The 18114-nt window shown below is 38.3% G+C and overlaps 2 protein-coding genes across 38 annotated transcripts in view; one reads left to right on the top strand and one right to left on the bottom strand.

The window, feature by feature from the left end:
* The window catches only part of dock7 (dedicator of cytokinesis 7), a 44209-nt gene extending 27210 nt beyond the window's left edge, over window positions 1-16999 (bottom strand). For all 37 annotated transcript variants that reach the window (XR_013655544.1, XM_078945971.1, XM_020702464.3 and 34 more), the window contains exons 1-14: window positions 16841-16999; window positions 13032-13131; window positions 10279-10454; window positions 9840-9908; window positions 9617-9746; window positions 9153-9365; window positions 8932-9017; window positions 8778-8844; window positions 8248-8397; window positions 7697-7777; window positions 7043-7205; window positions 6403-6545; window positions 6210-6303; window positions 5933-6095 (exon numbers count right to left, since the gene is read on the bottom strand). Coding sequence is in view for 36 of the 37 variants with exons in the window: in XM_078945971.1 (XP_078802097.1) it covers window positions 5933-6095; window positions 6210-6303; window positions 6403-6545; window positions 7043-7205; window positions 7697-7777; window positions 8248-8397; window positions 8778-8844; window positions 8932-9017; window positions 9153-9365; window positions 9617-9746; window positions 9840-9908; window positions 10279-10454; window positions 13032-13131; window positions 16841-16878 (1673 nt within the window). In the remaining variant the exon portion in view is untranslated. The remainder of the gene's footprint in view (window positions 1-5932; window positions 6096-6209; window positions 6304-6402; window positions 6546-7042; window positions 7206-7696; window positions 7778-8247; window positions 8398-8777; window positions 8845-8931; window positions 9018-9152; window positions 9366-9616; window positions 9747-9839; window positions 9909-10278; window positions 10455-13031; window positions 13132-16840) is intronic.
* angptl3 (angiopoietin-like 3) lies at window positions 1491-4835 on the top strand. The gene is made up of 7 exons (XM_011474132.4): window positions 1491-2128; window positions 2415-2525; window positions 2646-2757; window positions 2843-2956; window positions 3040-3135; window positions 3505-3777; window positions 3937-4835. The coding sequence occupies exons 1-7, from the start codon at window positions 1601-1603 to the stop codon at window positions 4119-4121; spliced, it is 1419 nt and encodes a 472-aa protein (XP_011472434.1). The 5' UTR covers window positions 1491-1600; the 3' UTR covers window positions 4122-4835.
* Window positions 17000-18114: the final 1115 nt, after the last annotated feature.

Genomic DNA, 18114 nt, shown 5'->3' with positions numbered 1-18114 from the left:
CAGATGTAACCTGGGTAAATCAGTAAACACTGGAAAGGCCAACCAAAATGCTAACTAACACGGTTCCAGTCGGAGATTGGCACTTAATGCTGTTATACTAATTTAAGCTGAAAGGTGACATAGGAGTTAAAAAAACATTACTGTTTATCAAAACTAAATGCGTAACGGAGAAACTAAAATCAAAACAAAATGCATAAATACACTGAATTTCATTGGTACCATCGACTAAAAAATCATTTTTATATCCATTTAGTTTTTGTCCATGGTTAAATATTCATTTTCTCATCTTGGTTTTGCACATTTTTAATTCCTGGAGCAATAATCTGCAGTTATTAGTAACTATATCAGGGGTCCAGCAAAGACTATTGCTTTGAAACACCAGTGCAATAATAAAGGCAAAATGCTGGTATAAGCCAACCGACAATTTAGCTGACCCAAAACATTTTTAAGACTGTTCTCAATACACATGGTGTAAATAAAAATATTCCAGAATCAGCATGATTTATTTTGTAATCATTTTTTACCAACACTATTTCTTATACCGATTGCATTTATTTCAAGATTTGATGGGAAGCTATTCCAGCAGTTATTTAATAGTCAATATATTGCAAAATAAATTGCTCTGATTTAGTGTCACTATGATGATTGTTTCAACCTACCAGCGCTATGAAGTTAATTCATAATGTGGGGTATTTAAAAAAAAAACAATATAACACACTAAGATAAGAAATCTCTGCTCCAGTGAGTTTTCATATTGATGAAGTGAACTTTACAAAACTGGAACTCCAAAGTATAAGGGATAACATTAGTGACTCCATGGGCTCTGTTTGCAACTCTGTGTCTATATTCTTCCCAATTCAGAATCTGGTAATGACAAAAATTCCACAATTGCCAAACTTGGGATAAAAGTGATCAAACTGGAGAATAAGACTACAGTGATGTACATACTGTACAAACTTTGCATTATCATTCATGCCCAGAAGCTGAACCCTTCGCAGATTTTATGCCTTCTTTGGACCCACACAAAACCAGGTGAGACAGACAGCAAGAGATGGAGAGCGCCTCACTGAGCTGATTCAGCAGAATGCTAAATCAAACCAAGCATTAATTACACACAACATTATCAACCAGAGTGAAGTCTGCACAGGGCTATAAGACTTGGGATTGATTGCACTGACGATCCATCAAAAACAGCAATAGCTATTGTTGGCTTTTCTGCTGATCAGCTAAAGTGCTGCACCACAGATGGAGAAAGGGTGGGGTGGGGTGAGGTACGGAGAGGGGATTGGGGTTAAATTGTTAGTAGAGAAGGGGGGAGAGCATGTCATTTGCAAACTACTGTGATTTGTTTGTTTAAGAGAGGGGGGGTTTGACAGGGGATTTGGGAGGAGGTAGGATACAAAGCTAAAAACATAGCAGGGTTTAATGATCAGCTAATCCCCCCCCCCCCCCCCTTTACTGAAAGCGCAATATATAACAAGGGACAGCCTGCTGCTCTCACTGCATTTTAACAGCGAGGGAGACTAGCTTGTAAGCAGAGAAGAGAAAAGACTGACATCAGAAAATAGTTCCCCATTCGAGAGTGGACAAGAAAGTCACGATGAAGCTGTTCTTGCTCTTGTTGGTGGTGGTCAGCTCAACTGCCGTCGTTTTTTCGGGTAATTCGGGTAGACAACAGGTCCCCACCTTGCCTCCTGAGGCCTTCATCACAGCACCAACCCCCACTGAGATCAAGTCTCGCTTTGCCATGCTGGATGATGTGCGCCTGCTAGCTAATGGACTTCTCCAACTCGGGCAGAGCTTACGGGAGTTCGTCCACAAGACCAAAGCCCAAATCAATGACATCTTCCAGAAGCTCAACATTTTTGACCGCTCCTTTTACCAGCTCTCTGTGGTCACGTCAGAAATAAAAGAAGAAGAGGAGGAGCTCAAAAAAACCACCAGCTTCTTGAAGGCAAACAACGAGGAGATCAGAAACTTATCACTGGAAATCAACTCCAAGATTAATAACATCCTGCAGGAACGTACGCAGCTACAGAAGAAAGTGGGGAGCCTGGAGGAGAGACTGAAGGGATTGTCGCAGAGTATGATCCCTTCAGACCAGCTCAGTGAAATTACAACGCTCAAGGTAATGAATGATGCAACAATTACAGTGGTGGTTCTCTGATAAATCTTTCTCTGAAATTTTACTTTTAAAAGTCAAGTACTGCAACAACCATCAACCAACAGTTTCTTTTATAAGCAGTGTGCAGTGTAATTTAAAGTTGAACAAATGTACTGTTTCAAATGATCATAATAAACGATTCATATTTAAAAATTCATGCTTTTTCTTTAATTTTTTTAACATAAGCTTATAAACTAAATGCAGCAGAAGTGCAGTTTGGGTTTTTAACTTGTGGTGTAATAATTTGTAGGAAGTGATTGATGCTCAAGAGAGAACAATCACCAGTCTTCTGAAATCTGTGAAGGAGCAGCATGATCAGCTGGACAACCAGAACACCAAGATTAAACACTTAGAAGAAAAGGTAGTTGTGGCACAAGAGTTGGTCAAACGTCTCTAGTCTGTCACAAGAGTATTTTATGTTTAGCATGATTTACCCTCTTTTTAGGGTTATGTTAATAATTTTTTTTCTTTCGCCTTCCAGCTCAGTTTTGACAGTTTCCAAGACACCGTTGATAAGCCAGTGGACCCAGATCAAACAGCATCTGACATTTTTGAATATTTGACAGCAAACACAACCGGCTTGGAAATAAATGGTACTTTTAAATAATACTTTTTAATATAAAAAAAACGTTAGCAATTGAGCATTTTTGTTATTACCTTTTCTTTGTGTGTTTTCAGATCTCCCAGTGGACTGCAGTGATTTGTTTAACAAAGGAGAGGATAACAGTGGAATCTACATGATCAAACCGAACCAATCTGAGCCTTTCTATGTTTATTGTGAAATAGATTCAGGTAAGCAAATCTGAAGTAATCTGATTCCCCAGCTACTGTGCCAAAATGTCTGTATCAGTATCTGTATCAATATGTTTCGACAGATGGCAGTTTAACCGTTATCCAGCGTCGGCTGGATGGTTCAGTGGATTTTGATGAGTCGTGGGACAAGTATGAGAAAGGCTTTGGAGATTTGGAGAGTAAGTATTCTTCATAAAATTCTACATAAACTTAAGAGTTCCAGTTTAGAAGGTTGTCCAAACTGTACGCCTTTTGCCACACCATATGTGTGAACAGGCAGTTTGGAAGCTTTCCTTGTAGCACTTGATAAGTCCTGTCATCAGAAAGGACTGGTGCAGCTCTGAATTTTGGTCACACATTCTCTAAGCTGATTATAACTTTGCTTATAATCCATATAGATGACTCAGGGCTTTACTGTGAATTACTATAAGACCATATTCTTTGTCAGAGCCTGCTAATAGATACATGGATAAACCCCTTAATTCCCTGTTAGAGTTTAATTGACAAAAAAAGTATTTAAATAACATGAATAAAATTGTCTTTTGTAGAGGACTTTTGGCTGGGTCTTCAGAAGATACACAGTCTTACACAGCAACGACCTTACATCCTTCGCATTGATCTAGAAGACTGGAAGGAAGAAAAGCACTGGGCTGAGTATCACTTTGTAGTGGGAAGTCCCTCCACTGGCTACACCCTCCATGTCAGCAACTTCTCAGGAGATTTGCAGGATGCAATGACGAACCTCAATGGCATGAAGTTCTCCACTAAAGACAGATCTAACAACGACCAGCGCGACTCCAGCTGTGCCCGAAATAACACAGGTACTGTTCTGACAAGTTAGTTTAGATCATGTGCAGCATGAGGACTGAAATAAGCACTAGCATTACACATAGTTTATGTTGTTCCTAAGACAAAAATGACAAACTATATAATTACATGTAAAATGAGAGTTGAGATTGCAATTATTCCCTGTTCTTTAGGTGGCTGGTGGCAAAGCATGTCCTGTGAATCCAACTTAAATGGAAAGTACTTGTGGATGAGGGCAAAAGGACGCTCCGTACGGAGGAAGGGCGTTCACTGGAGGCCTCGCACGGGGCCTTCCTATTACTTCAAGAAGACCAAAATCACCTTACGACCAGCAATAACTGCCAATAAGGCCAACTGAACAAGACAGTTCATCCATTCTCATGCTGCATTATTGGTAACTAGTAAATAATGTCCAACAATAAGACAGCTTTCAGAGCATTCAATTTGTACATTACAGAAAAACCCAATTTTAGCTCAAGCACAAAGTTGAATGCCTAGAACCATTTTGTCCAATAGCACGCCAAGAGTCACAAGTCAGGTTTGCAGAACTGTTGCAACGACGCAGCCAATGACATGCAACGGATGTTGCAACGACAGTGAAACTATTTTATGTAATATTTGCAATCCCCAGCAAACAGAACCTATTGATTGTCATTGGCATTCTGATTCCAAGCCACCAAATGCCACAGCACTGTAGAACGATACAAAAGCATGAAGCGATAATCCTAAAGCTAAAAGAGGTTAATCAGATGTTTAGGCACCTTCTAATGGATCTGTTTAGCTTTTAATATTTTTTGACATGTAATGCGTATATTTGTGATGTTAGACTGTACTGCATGTTTCCATGGTCAAAAAGCATGCTTACCAGCAGGATTTATACAATGTGTGACGGTTCAATAGGTATATTCCAACACTTGAATTTGTGCTCATCCTATAGGTGCTTTTAAAATGGGGTGGCTTTTGTGGTTTTTTGATATTATGCACTTTTATTTTCTCCAGTTTTAGTGATAAAAAATTAGAAAAGAAATACTGTTTAGTTAACAAACCTCTGCAGCCATATTTTCCACAAAAATAGCAGTAAATGAAAACATCTGAAATGCATGAATCGCTTTTCTCTCAATACGTTTTTACTTTTTTATTCTGTAAAGTATTTAAAACATGTGCATGCTGTTATGTGATATGTGCTGGTATTGTTAAGATAACATGGCTGTTTAATTTTAATGAGTCATATTGACTTTTGTTGTTATTAGAGCACATTTAGGTGTCCTCTGACCTGTATACAACCGGTCATTCTGATCAAATACTTTGTATGCGAATAAATCCTGTTTCAAAAAAAAGTTTCACAGTGTTCTATGAATAAATAATATTGTTCATGGAAAAGGTCTGGATGATTTTACAATCCAGTGCCAAGACCTAATTTTAAAAGCAGCATATGCTGTTTTAAAATGTTGCGTTCCACAATTTAATTTCATAACTACACCTATTATTATCCTATATTTTTTTATTTTGCTGACTTTATTGTGAAACGTCTTCAAAATGGCACATAAAAAATAATGACTGCCTCTTAATAGCACTAACTCCAATCAAACGGGCCATTTCCCTTTTGTAGGATAACAAAAAATGTAAATATTGAAGAGTGTTGCAGGTCTGACAGATTAAATATATTAATAATAGCAATTATAAACAGTTAACAACACAAAGCAAAATAGCATGTTTTGTTTACAGTCTTTGCCATAAAATGAATGTAACTCCAGGAATTAGGTTTTTCTTTTTTTGTTTTTCCGTAAAATGTGACTCATTATGGCCCATCTGGGGTATTACTGTTGGAAATTCGTAATGTGGATATCCACAACTAGAGAGACATCTAGGTTGCTGCAGACAAACAGGGTCTCTGAGAAGGGAACTGCTTTGTGTGGTAATATGTGTCTCTCTAAATGACCATGAACAAACTAGCAATCATTCAGGCAGACTTGCATCAAGTACACAAACCATATCTACTAAAGTGTGCAATTCCTGTCTGCCAATGTGTGCAAGCAAACATGAGGTAAACATTAACAGGCCATGCTGACAGCCATCGTTGTAAAGTAACTAAAAACTTTTTAAAGATATACATACATATACGTTGTAGGTTTAAAAATTGAACTTAAAGAGAAATTAACTTCTCTGTACCTGTATGTGGTGTTTGGCACATATACATCCCTGGAAGGGAATTCCAAGATCTCCCGGGTGGGGCGCACCCTGCTGTCTGGGTAAGGTTTAACCTGCTGGAGGTCAGGAGTCAAACAGTAATGGGGGTTTTCTGGAGCAGGTGAAATGTCCAACTTTAACTGGGCTGGAGTGACACAACCGTTGGTTTACAGAGAGGCAGAAACACACACAAAAATAGTTGGTCAGAATAATAGTCATGTCAAATAAAAGAGGATTAACTTCAGAGTTATTTTTGTACCTGTGATAGGTCTGAGTCTCCTCAGGACTGAAGAAGGTCTCCTCATATCAGCTAGGAACTTGTATAAATCCTCATCACTGAGCCTGTCCCCCTCCTACAAATGTGAAGAAGTTAAATTTGTAATTTTTGGTGGGAAGAAAAATTAAAAAATAAATAAATATATGACTGTTTATTTGGATGTAAATGTGCAAACCTGTTTGAAAAAGTTGGTGATTGTGAGTGTTGCAGGCCTGAAGCCTGTAAGACTACAGGATTCATCCCCACTAGTGGTCCTCTCGAGTGAGCGCCTGCCCATGATGCTCGAGTTTCTGCGTTCTGACCACGAGCCTTTTCTCTCTACATAAAGACAAAAAAAAAGACAACTTAAGCATGCTTAAGCACTTGACATGCATTTAGCTTAAACCCCATTGGAAAAGGCAGGATGCCAGTTAGGCCAGCTTCAAAGAAACTATACAAGGTCAGAAGTTAGGCAAACAACAGCGGACACACTTAAAATAACACGCCAAGATCAATATAATTGTATATTTTGCTCAGATGTCTCTGAAAGTTTAGGTTTATCTTTCTTTCCTGTTTGCTTTTAGAATGTTTTCCTAGATAAGGTAGCTAAAGTATAGTAACGTATTGACAGGGCCATGAGCCTAAAGCATGATTGCCAGACATACCACCTCTATGCCCTCAGCTGTCATTAGGAGATTAAGGCTGTGTCTCTGTTACATCAATGCTTTACACAAACAATTACTGATTTTTTTTTTTATCATTGCAACTTGGTATCAAAATCCAGAGATGAAAATCTACTTTATGGAAAATGTTATTTTCTAGAGAGAATGTACAACCTGAGAGGCTCATCTCCAGCTCTGTATCTCTTTCAAGGCTCCCAGCACTGTTCACGATGTTCATTAGATGGATTGCTGTCCACGCAAATGGCATTCTGTAGCGGCCCAATCGCTGGCAGAACTGTTCTGATTGGCTGCGAAGTTTTTCCAACTTCTCCTTATTCTAGAATATAAAAAAAACAGTGAATCTTATTTGAATAAAAAATGTACTTTTTTAAGAGTAAAAAAGGGCAGATATTCATGGTAGAATGGTTACAATTCAATTCAATTTTATATATTTTCTATATAGCCCAATGTTACAACTAAAAATAATCTCCCGGCTTAATACCGGTAGTTGTGTACTAAACATGAATCATAAAGAACATAAAGTCATAGAATTCAATAGGTAATGGCTAAACTAAACAGACCAAGCTAAACTGGGCATCCCTGCCCTTAGACCCTCAAACTGCACACATATTCCAATAATATTATCTTAATTTATTACTGTAGAAAGTTTTCCAAATATGAGGCAAGCGTTTTTTGCGCTGATAGCTTTAATCAAGCTGTGATTAAAAAGGAAGAGAATTTCTTTAAAAAAAAGGCTACACTCACACTTTGGAAACAATTGATTTCTAATTTTTACCCGTCACTTTAGGAATTTCAAATAAATCTTACCTTAGCAGCATCTGACTCCTTAAAGACCATGTAGGGCTCTGCACATTCTCCTATATCACCTTGCTGCAGTACCTTTTCCAGCTGTGAAAACAAGCCCTTTTTAAAGTGACTATGCAACATAAAGATGATCAAACAAGCCACAGTCATACAAAATGATTCTATTTTTCATATTGCATTTAAAACTGGAGTTTCGATAAATTTTACTTTACAACTCCAAAGTAAATAGAAACGGCCACACATTTGAGATAACCAGAGTAACAGGATTACATCCTATATTCTTCATTTTTCATAATTCACTATTAAATTTAACTACTGCAAGTGTTTTTAAATGCTAGGTGTTTTTTTTTCCTCTACAAAGAAGATATTGAATAAAAAACACTACTAAACTCTTCATGCATCCTCTTTGCAAATATAAACTAGCAATTTTACCTATAAATGAATCTAAAAAAGATGCTTTCGAAAAATCTATGATTTTATTCATCAATATTAGAAAATATCTTATATTAAAAAAAAACATTTACAACAGTTTTGAAAAAAATGACATTTTTCACCTTTATGACTAAGAAGACATCCTGGGATGGGTAGGTGATGGAGAAGATGGCGGAGCGTGCCAGCGTGGAGATGGCTGCCGTTTGAATGTGTGGGCGCAGCATTGCTTTTGTCTGCTCAGAGTTCAAGTCAAAGAAAAAGTTTTCCGATATCTGGTGGGGAGGGACACACAAAAAAAAATGTAAGACTAGTAATGCCAGACACCATCATGAACATCAGAGAAGGAAATTGTCAGCATTTGCTTGCTGATTTTGTGGTTATGGGTGCCAACAAACAGAGCAACATTTCTATGAGGCTAGAGAGCCAAATCCAGAGATGGCTGCTACCCTCTAGTGTTTGTTACTGAGAGGGGGGTGAAAAATTGTCAGACGCGTGATTTAAATGCATTCCTAAAGCACAACAGCAGCACTACATAAAGTTTTATAGTCCTTTCATCAGATCCACTTTGGCTTCCCAACTATTTTAACGCTTTGCAGAAGTGACCACACAACTCATGGCTCACAGAGCACGGTGCAGAAGCATAACAGCTTACCTTTTTCTTTTCCTTGACATCATATAAGGCCAAACTAGCAAATATGGGTTCAATTTCGATCTCGAACCTTCAAGTGGGAGAGAAAACAGAGTGGGTCAGCAGAAAGCAGCAGTTAACTACATGCCGCCCCAGAAATAGGCTGTTTACCACTTACTTCAAGGACAAGCACTTGACGAGTAGCCTCTGACCAAAGTGCTCTTTTGGTAAATCAGGCACACAGTGGCGCTCGATGGGCTCCTCCTTCGGTAATATGAAGAACAATAAAATAATTAAATGCTGATGCAAGTTGGAAAACTAAACATTAACTATACCATGAGGTCATGGGCCTAACTGCAGAATTAATAAGGACTGTAAAGCAAAGCTGAAGAAAAGCACCTCATCAAGAGCCGGGTGCAGGGCAAAGAGTTCTCTGTGACGGCTGGCCTTGCGTTGGTCTTCGTTGTGCCGATCAATGTCCTCGTTGGGAGCACGGTCCAGAAGGTGGGGCAGGAGAGGATCGGGAAGGGAATTCTTCAGGTCAAAGATGCTGCACGCCCAGCTGCCCCGTGGAGTGTCATCGATAGACATAGACCTCCGCTTCAGATCATCCTGAAGAGAAAAATAATAATAAAAATAATAATAATTGATACTCAATTTATCCCACAATGGGAAATTCTTCTCCACATTTGACCCATCCCCTGGGGGAGCGGTGAGCTGAACCGCGCTCGGGAGGCAGTAGCGTTAAGGGTCTTGCAAAAAAAAATGTTTTGATATGAAACTTCTACATTGAAAAATCAAAGCTGTGTGTGATAATAAGCATCCCTTTCAAAACAAACAAGAAAATAAACCGGGCCTGTTACCTGGTCGTCCTGATAGCTGCTGCTGTCTGGCATTTCATCAGCCTCAAAGACCTGTTTGGGCAGACCTCTCTGACGCTCCTTTTGTTTGTCTAGAGTATTGGGGTTAAAGCCTGTTCCGAGCTTATGGTATCTGAGGAATCAAACACCCAATTTGACATGAGTCTTCAATTCTTATAATTACCAATACATCTTTGAGGCAATAATTTGAAGGGTGGAGCCTTACTTCCTGTTGACAACAGCCCAGTCTTCTGTATAGGACCGGACACAATCTCTGACATGAGGATCAGTGTCTCTGTGAACAGAAAAGAAAGAAAAAAGTTAGAAATGAAATGCATTTTTTTTACTGGAGAAACAATTACGGAGGAAACTGGAGGAACAAACTGGAGGAACAAAACTTATAACTTTAAATCTCTTTAAATGCGTCATCATTTTGGTCCCTCCTCTTCTTAAAAGGTTTTTAAATGCCATATTCTGTTGGAAAGTTTTCTTTTGTATATTATCTATTTTATGTACAGCATTTTCTACTTCTCCCTAACTCAGACAAAAAATAAAAAATCTCAACATTTTTTTCCTTTTGGAGTCTTCAGGTTTGACAAAAAAAATTGCTTTTGCGGAAACTGGCCATTTCCACCTAGACCCGTTGGAAGATTAAGATTATGTACCCTTCCTCTGGGACAGCTGGTACCACGGTGCGACACTCCCTGGGAGTGAAGATGACCTCGATGTCATCGTGTGGAAACTCTATCAGATCTCTCAGGGGTCCGGACTCCACGATGGGCGGGTGAGTGATGAGGTATTCCTCAAAATCCACAGGCTCCACCGCCTCTGTAAGGGGAACCTGGTGGGAAAAGACCAAAGTCAGAAAAATGGCATGAAGATTTAAAGCACAAGTTTGTTTTGTGAGTGAAGCTTGGTTAAAACCCACAATTATGACACATTTTTCAATTTTTGTAGAAGATAATTCACATTGTAGTTTTTGACACAAGTTTATCAATATTTGTATGATTATAGAGAGCTTGTAGAGAAAAAATCTAACCCTTAACAGAAATAATTCAAATCCTTTATGTTGTTATAGTAAAAGTTAATAGTTCTATAGGTCTTAGTCTCCTCCTTAAAAGAGGAACTCGTAGGTATCTGTTCCAGCATTGTAATAATAACAAATGTGTGTTTTATTTTAGCTTCACTTCTACAAGAGGAATTTGATTGAAATAAAAAATGACGACTTTACCCTAATTACCTAGGGAAAAGGGAATATTTGCTTTATGAGTTCGAGCTCGACTGACACTACCTCTTTAGCAAACACACTGTCGAGCTCAAAACAAGCAACCTTAGTAATGTTTCTGTGAAGTGGTTCATGGTAAAAAACGATTCATTCTATGTAGGAAACCATTCAACAATGTGATGAAAATCAGTACAAAGAAGTCATCCACACCAGAAAATGTGTTATTCATTCTTAGTTTTATCAAAGGGAATAAACATGTTATAATATTGACATAACAGTTTCAGATAATGTATAATCTAGCTTTAACATAATAAAGACACTGAACTCTGTTTGCCCTGTTGATCCTCACAAAACACATCATGAAAGATGGCGCCTATGACTCTAGACTGCAAGAGCAGACACACCCACCTCTACACAGCGTGATCTCTTTAAAAGAAATCCACCTCCTGTCAAAGGCAACACACAAAAAGGTTGTGTCCAAACTCACTATTTGGTGCACTGCCTTTGTCATTTTTAGGGTCGTCCAACCTACATTTCAAAAAGCTAGGAAATATCCCAGAAGTCTCTGTAAAAAACTGATGTTTGGCAAATGTAAACCAAAAAACGAAGGGTTTGAATGTTTTTTCATTTGAGAAAAAGTTGTTTTAATTTAATTTTTTAATAAATCCTGCACATTTTCATCATCAGAACACAGTGGATTCATAGTCTTTGTAAAATCTTAATATTTATTAGGTTTTTACTTCAACAAATGGGTGACGACATTTAAAAACTAAAATAAAAATAGTGAGCCTGTGTGCTAATCATGTTAAAATCCAGGGCACTACACGTAGTCCTTTAGGGTTACGGAGTAGTGATGGAATTCGAACACAGCCCAAGACAAGAAAGCTCCTCATTTCCCCCCCAAGTCCAGTGGTGAGATTGTACAATTCGGAGGAAGGTTGAGGATTAATGGTAAATGGCGTATATTTATATAGCGCTTTTCTACCTACAAGGCCCAAAGCGCTTTACAGTCACAGACCCATTCACCCAGTCACACACACGTTCACACACTGGTGGCCGCTCCGCTGCCGAACACTGGCGCCAACCTACCACCAGAGGCAAGGTGGGGTTCAGTGTCTTGCCCAAGGACACTTCGACACATGGGTGTGCAAGGCGGGAATCAAACCTGAAATCTTACGATCATGGGTCGACCCCCCTACCACTGCACCACAACTCATAAGGAATATTATCCAAGATAAAACAACAAAGTTCCAGAAATACATCAGGAAGACGGCTTCAAGCAATGATATTAGTTTATACCTCAGGCAGCAGAAACCTGAGCTAAAGGAGAGGGAAGAGCGGGAACCATCATAGAAAGACAAACCTAGACACCAAGTGTACCATCAGCATATAGAAGAAGCAGGAGCTGATATCAGAAAATCTGACCAGTGCATAGTAGGATCTGAGTTCAAGATCAATAGTGGCCAGGATCTACCAGATCCCATGCAGGCCCTATTATAAGGAGGCAGGGCATACATGGAACACCATCACTGGCATAATGTACAGAAATATCTGTACTAAGTATGGACTGGAAGTCTCGTGATTAAGATGGGAAACACCTCTGAACAGAGAATAGGAACATGTAACAAAAATAAAAGGCTTTGGCGATGGATGCAGCAATGCCAAGTGACTGCAACATCAGGGAGAAGAAATATGAGAACATCAAGAAATACCATGGGCTCAGAGAAGAGCTGGAAAAAATGTGGAAGGTGAAGGCAACGTAGATTCCTGTGGAAATTAGAAAACTCAGGGCTGTGACCCCCAAAGTGGGGGGATGGCTTCAGCAGATTCCACCAGAAACATCTGAACTCTCTGTCCCAGGAAGAGCTAAGACACTGGACAGGAACCTCAAGCTCCAAAAAGCCAAACTTGAAATGATTTTTTTTTTAAATGAACCAATTGGAAAGATAACTTTAAAAAAAAATATGCAAAGCAAATTAAGAAAGGGGATTTTAAAATCTCATGGGACTAGTATCTAACTGTCCTCTTTCGTTTTAGCATATTTTAACACTTATTTATGATTTGACTCTTTACAGTAGTGGAAATAAAGCACATAAGCATGTTTTTAAAACTCTGAAATTGAAAGAAAAAAGAACAAAATCTATCTTATTTCCTCTAACGATAAAATGCAGCTGGACACATTTAAATACTCACTGTGTTACTTGTTGTGGTCCCAACGTTAAGATTTTTGAAGAGCTGTGGGGAACCCCCATACTGGCCAGCTATCTGCTTCCTAACTTCCGCTGCCACTGTCCTGCAAACACAAGAGGAACACACAGGATGGAATGAAAATGCAAGAACATTTTGTAGATTTTTTAAGTCTTGGATCAAAAAATGTACTTTTGAATTAGGCAAAACTATTTAAAATCCCAATTTGTTGTACTTTTAGCACAAAAGCCCTTTTTAACAGAAAAATCACTTTAGGAATACGAAGTTAAGATAGGACATGCGCCAATTTCTATTTTATTGGTTGGTTCTGAAAGTTACCAACAGTGACACAAACAAGTTAACCCTTGTGTTATCCCATGGGGTCCAGATGACCCGATCCTTACATTGACGAGTTCTCCGGACCATGACAAAGGTGAATACGGGTGAAGAGGATTTCATGTAATCCATGGACACCAGTGAAGATCACAAATCATTGAAGAAAAAAGATTTCGTGCACTGTCTTGTGGGGTCCAGATGACCCCACTGCCAAAGTTAAAGTGCCTTGGATAGCACAAGGGTTAAAGAAAAAAAAAGATCAAAGTTACACTAAATAAGGTAAAGACCGCAGGGATCCATAGTTATGATTTACTTTATTTTCTTTAAAACCCTTTCCACCTAAACAAGAACTTATCCAACACCCTTGTGGCTCTCTGATCTCTCCTCCAAAAGCAATATCACAGTACTATGAAAGTTACCTTAAACAGTTGGCCATGATTACAGTAATAGAGCGCAAGGTTGTGAGTCACTGAGCGAGGGCGCTGAAAATACATGGGCCGTGTCTGTTCCATTACCGTTGATGGCGAACACAAACATCTTAAAAGTCCTGACAATGTTGTACACCAGAAGTCCCACTTATCATTTTCGGTGTAAAAACAAATGTGCCTCCATTTGAACTGCCAAACCTAAGACATGCATGATGATGTTCTATAAGAGGAAATCCAGCAGCCTCTGGGGAGCAGTGCTGTCACCACAGCAGTGAAGCTGAAAGGACAAACACATTCCTAAGGCCTTCAAACTGCCTCTGAGCAGACCCATTGCTTTGTTGAGGTAAGTGCAAGTAACCGAACTAAACTGTGAAAAACACGTCACCCCAAGATTACAAAAATACAACAAACCAACTTTTAGGTGTGGAACTTTTTTTGTTTTTACACAAAACAGTTTTTATAAAAGCGTGGCAAATCAATTAACATGTATCTACAACAAAGCATATTACCGTAAACCTGGAGTTTGAACATTGAGGTATGTCATTTTAGCCTAAACAGTCCTGAGACTTATGACCAACTATCGTATGTAGCTAATGATTTGTTTAATAGCAGGTTTATGCAAAACAGAATAAACGAGCAGACCTAAAGCTGAATGTTCTGCTGAGGCCTGAACTTTTAAAAGAATAGAAGTGGATTTTAAAATGCAGGCTATTTATTATTCATGCTCAGTTTTACCTGTAAATAAAGGTGCCTCCGATCTTAGTGACAAGTTAGCATGCCTTGTACAGGACTTTAAAATGTGTGTTTTGCAGCTTTTTTTCTCATATGTATCTTTTATTTTCAGGACTGTAAGTACAGGAACACAAACATTTGTAATAAAACATTTTTTTCCGTATTTTAATTTAGATTGTATTAGTTTTCGGAATTCCACAATGACAGCTTAAACATATCCTAATATTGCGGGTACCTAAAAACACAAGGATGGTATGGTGGGAGTTTAACAATTAATCGATCTACAATCCAACCAGATCGATCTGTCTGATGCAAGTTGTTAATTGAATAAAATCAAACTATACCATTATAAAATAATTTCAATCGATTATATTGATTTTGGAAAATACCATTTGGATTGAGGCACGGTGGATTATTTTATTATGACGTAAAAACGACCATTTGCATCACAGTGGACAACAAACGTGATGCTGACAATAAATGATCAAGGCATCATTGCAGTTCAATGTGTGGAAACAGTTTGCAAAGACGTGACTGAGTGGTATATAATATTCTAATAATGTTTCCTGTGGATTATTGTGATGGGGGAAAAACAATAGTGGACTGCATTAAACTGTCAATGGGTTTTAAATGAATTATTGTATACTTGTTTGTTTGTACACATGTTTAATGTACACTTGATTATCTGGCGAGAAATACAAGGAATCTGCAAAACTTCCCTGCACTTTTCAGTAGGGATGCCACAATTCTCAATTAAGAACCGAACCGTATGTTATGTCACTGAACCGAATTGTGAGGAGAGTGAAAGGCTACTGCATACCTTTGTGAATATTTACGTTAAAATAGTCAAACATGACGTGTTGTGATAAATTCAAGAAGAATTTATAGTTCATTGTTTATTGAATTACAAGAGACAACATGTGAGCTATATGAAAGTTTTTGCTTCATTATTACTTACTAATTAGCAAATGAATAAGGATTTTTCTTAATTTGTAGTTTTTTTGTTGTTGCTTTGTATTACACGAATCACATATGGAACCAAAACACAAACAAACAAAAAAAATCGAGGTTTGAACCAAAACGTGAGGAAAGTGAACTGCTGCCTTCCTAATATCCAGGTTTTTATCTCTGAGTCACACTGGTTAATGCATTTTGGGCTAAAGATGTTCTTTTAGGTCAGTGAATCGGCTCAAACTGGATTGATTAAAAAAAATTAAATTAAAATAACACTATCGACTAAGAATTGTATCATGAGCCACAAATTATTATATTAATCGAATCATAGTTAAAATTACTCTTTACACCCCTATGTTATGGTAATACTGTTATGGTATCACTATGCTAGCATTAGCAAAATAGCTAGCCACTTTCCCATAAACCCTTGGGAGAAGTCAATGAAATTTTGATTTGGTCACATTCCATAAAACTGTAGCAGTCAGAAAAAAGCAAAACTAGTACAAAATTTGACTAAATTAAATTATTAAATACAGTTAAAATGAGATAGGTGTTTTTTTGTTGTTTTTTAAGGGCACAGCTTTTCTTTATTGACAGTAACCCCTGATGTAAAGAAGTCTAAACGGTGGCGCTAATTCTGAGTATTCAGACATGGGAGATGATCGATTCCAGAATTACTTGTCTAGGTTATGAATCACAGAAAATCTTATCCTTGAGCACCTTGAGGAGTCGTCCCGTCAGAACTCTGGGATGGTGGCATTTGACAGCCAACAACAAAGCCCTTTGTTGAGCGGATTACTTTGATCTGTCTGACTGAGGACAGGGAAGGAGCTTAAGGCAACAGTATTTGATGGGAACAGGGGGAGGCTTTTGTCTCAAGTGCGCTAACACTCTCGCATTAAGTACATTAAGGTCTGACTCCCAACACATCACCGCAAAAAGTTCTACCACATCTTCACCACTGTCAGTCTCACTCTAGCGTCTATCGTTAGCTAATTGTAGGCGATAAAGCTAGCTATCCCATTTTCCGATATTTTTTATGGGTAACTAGAGAGACCCCTTTTTTTTTAGTGCGAAACCCGTTGAGGATAAAGTCGCGAATTATAGCACCGATTCGCCTCTGTTTGAATTCCGTAGAAAGAAAGAGTAACCGCTGGCAGTGTCGCTGAATGTCTGGGTGGGTCTGACTGAGCATCTTTGCCGTTACAGCTAAAAAGCGGTTAGCTTGGAGCAGGCAGGCTGCTGGGCCTCCTTTGCGGGGTTCCCGCAGCGGTGCTCTGACTGCAACCCTTTAAATTAAAGAGAGCGGCTAGCGCGCTCACTCGTTCACTGGAAGAGCTCCTGTCGGAGAGCCGAGCCTTTTACCTGCTGATTTTCTGTGCGAAGGCGCGGCGTTCGGCCATGGCAGTGGCCGCTGATGTGCTTTAACGGAATTCCCAGGCAGCCAGACAGTACGCTCCGCTTTTCCACTCACTCTCTCGCTCGGGTCACAAGCAAAACGGGAGAATGGGATAACTACCGTAAAGGCTGGAGGAGTGCGCAGGCGCACACACCCAATGAAAACAGTTTGCGCTTTTTGAAAATTTGCTTCGAAAGGTTTTTCTCAGGTAAAAAAAAAAGTCAAATATGTAATGAAAACTTTTGACAGTAGTCGTCATTTCACCAGGGAAAAAGCTTCTCAAAATGTTGTGTTTTCTATTGAAAACAGAACATTTCAATCAAAATAGTTACTCTTCAGACTGTTCTATTAAGACCCAAACATCATGTTAAAATGCCATTTTGCCCAACTTAGGTAGAAGGAGCTTAGAGAAAAAAAAAACTAAAATAAAGCATTTATTATTTTTGCAACAATATCGGCCACAGAACAGAACCTCTGGAAATTGCTATTTTTTGTTTTGTTTTTTTCATTTATTTGTTTTTGACTGTATAAGGATGATCTCTATAACATTGTTTCCTCCAAAAGTCTCAAACATGCATTTCATGCTGATTTATTATTTAAATTGTGCTAAAGATGAGTGGTGTTTGAAATAAATGTGCTTTTTTAAGATGTGACATATATATGTCTACCCTTTTTAAATATAATAATATATATATATTTTAAATATAACAATAATTGCATATGACAATTATAAGAATGGATGCATCCAAGTTTGAAAGGAAGCGTTTTCACTCAGTCTCACTAAGAGACTCCTGTAAATGAAAAATTATTCAGGTTGCAGCTGGGGTATTTAGACCAACACATTTCAAACTCATTTTAAACTAATGGGGATTTGCATTCTGCTCAGTATGTAACACAAAACCTGTAACGTATTTGCTCTGTTATTGGCTTCTGGCAGGAATTACAACTTAAATGAGCATTTTATGATATGAGATAAGACAGTTTAGGACAAGATTGTATGAAACAAGCATAACTGCATGAGAGTAAACTTCAGCATTTCTGAACTTTTCAGGTACATCATGGAACCAAGAATTCTGTAAGATTCAACATGGAGGGGGTACTAAAATATAATTTAGTAAGTTTAAAATGTATCAAAATGTCTGCAAACAATCAATTCTCCCCATTGTCTCAGATAGTTTGATATTTTGATATTAAAAAAGCAAACAAATCTAAACAACTCTACATGTGATAACCGTAACCC

This window comes from Oryzias latipes, chromosome 4, assembly GCF_053564925.1.
Source record: "Oryzias latipes strain Hd-rR chromosome 4, Olatipes_Hd-rR_3.1".
NCBI classification, from domain to species: Eukaryota; Metazoa; Chordata; class Actinopteri; order Beloniformes; family Adrianichthyidae; genus Oryzias; species Oryzias latipes.
The sequence above is the reverse complement of the archived record's forward strand: the minus strand, read 5'-3'. Positions and strand labels throughout refer to the sequence as shown.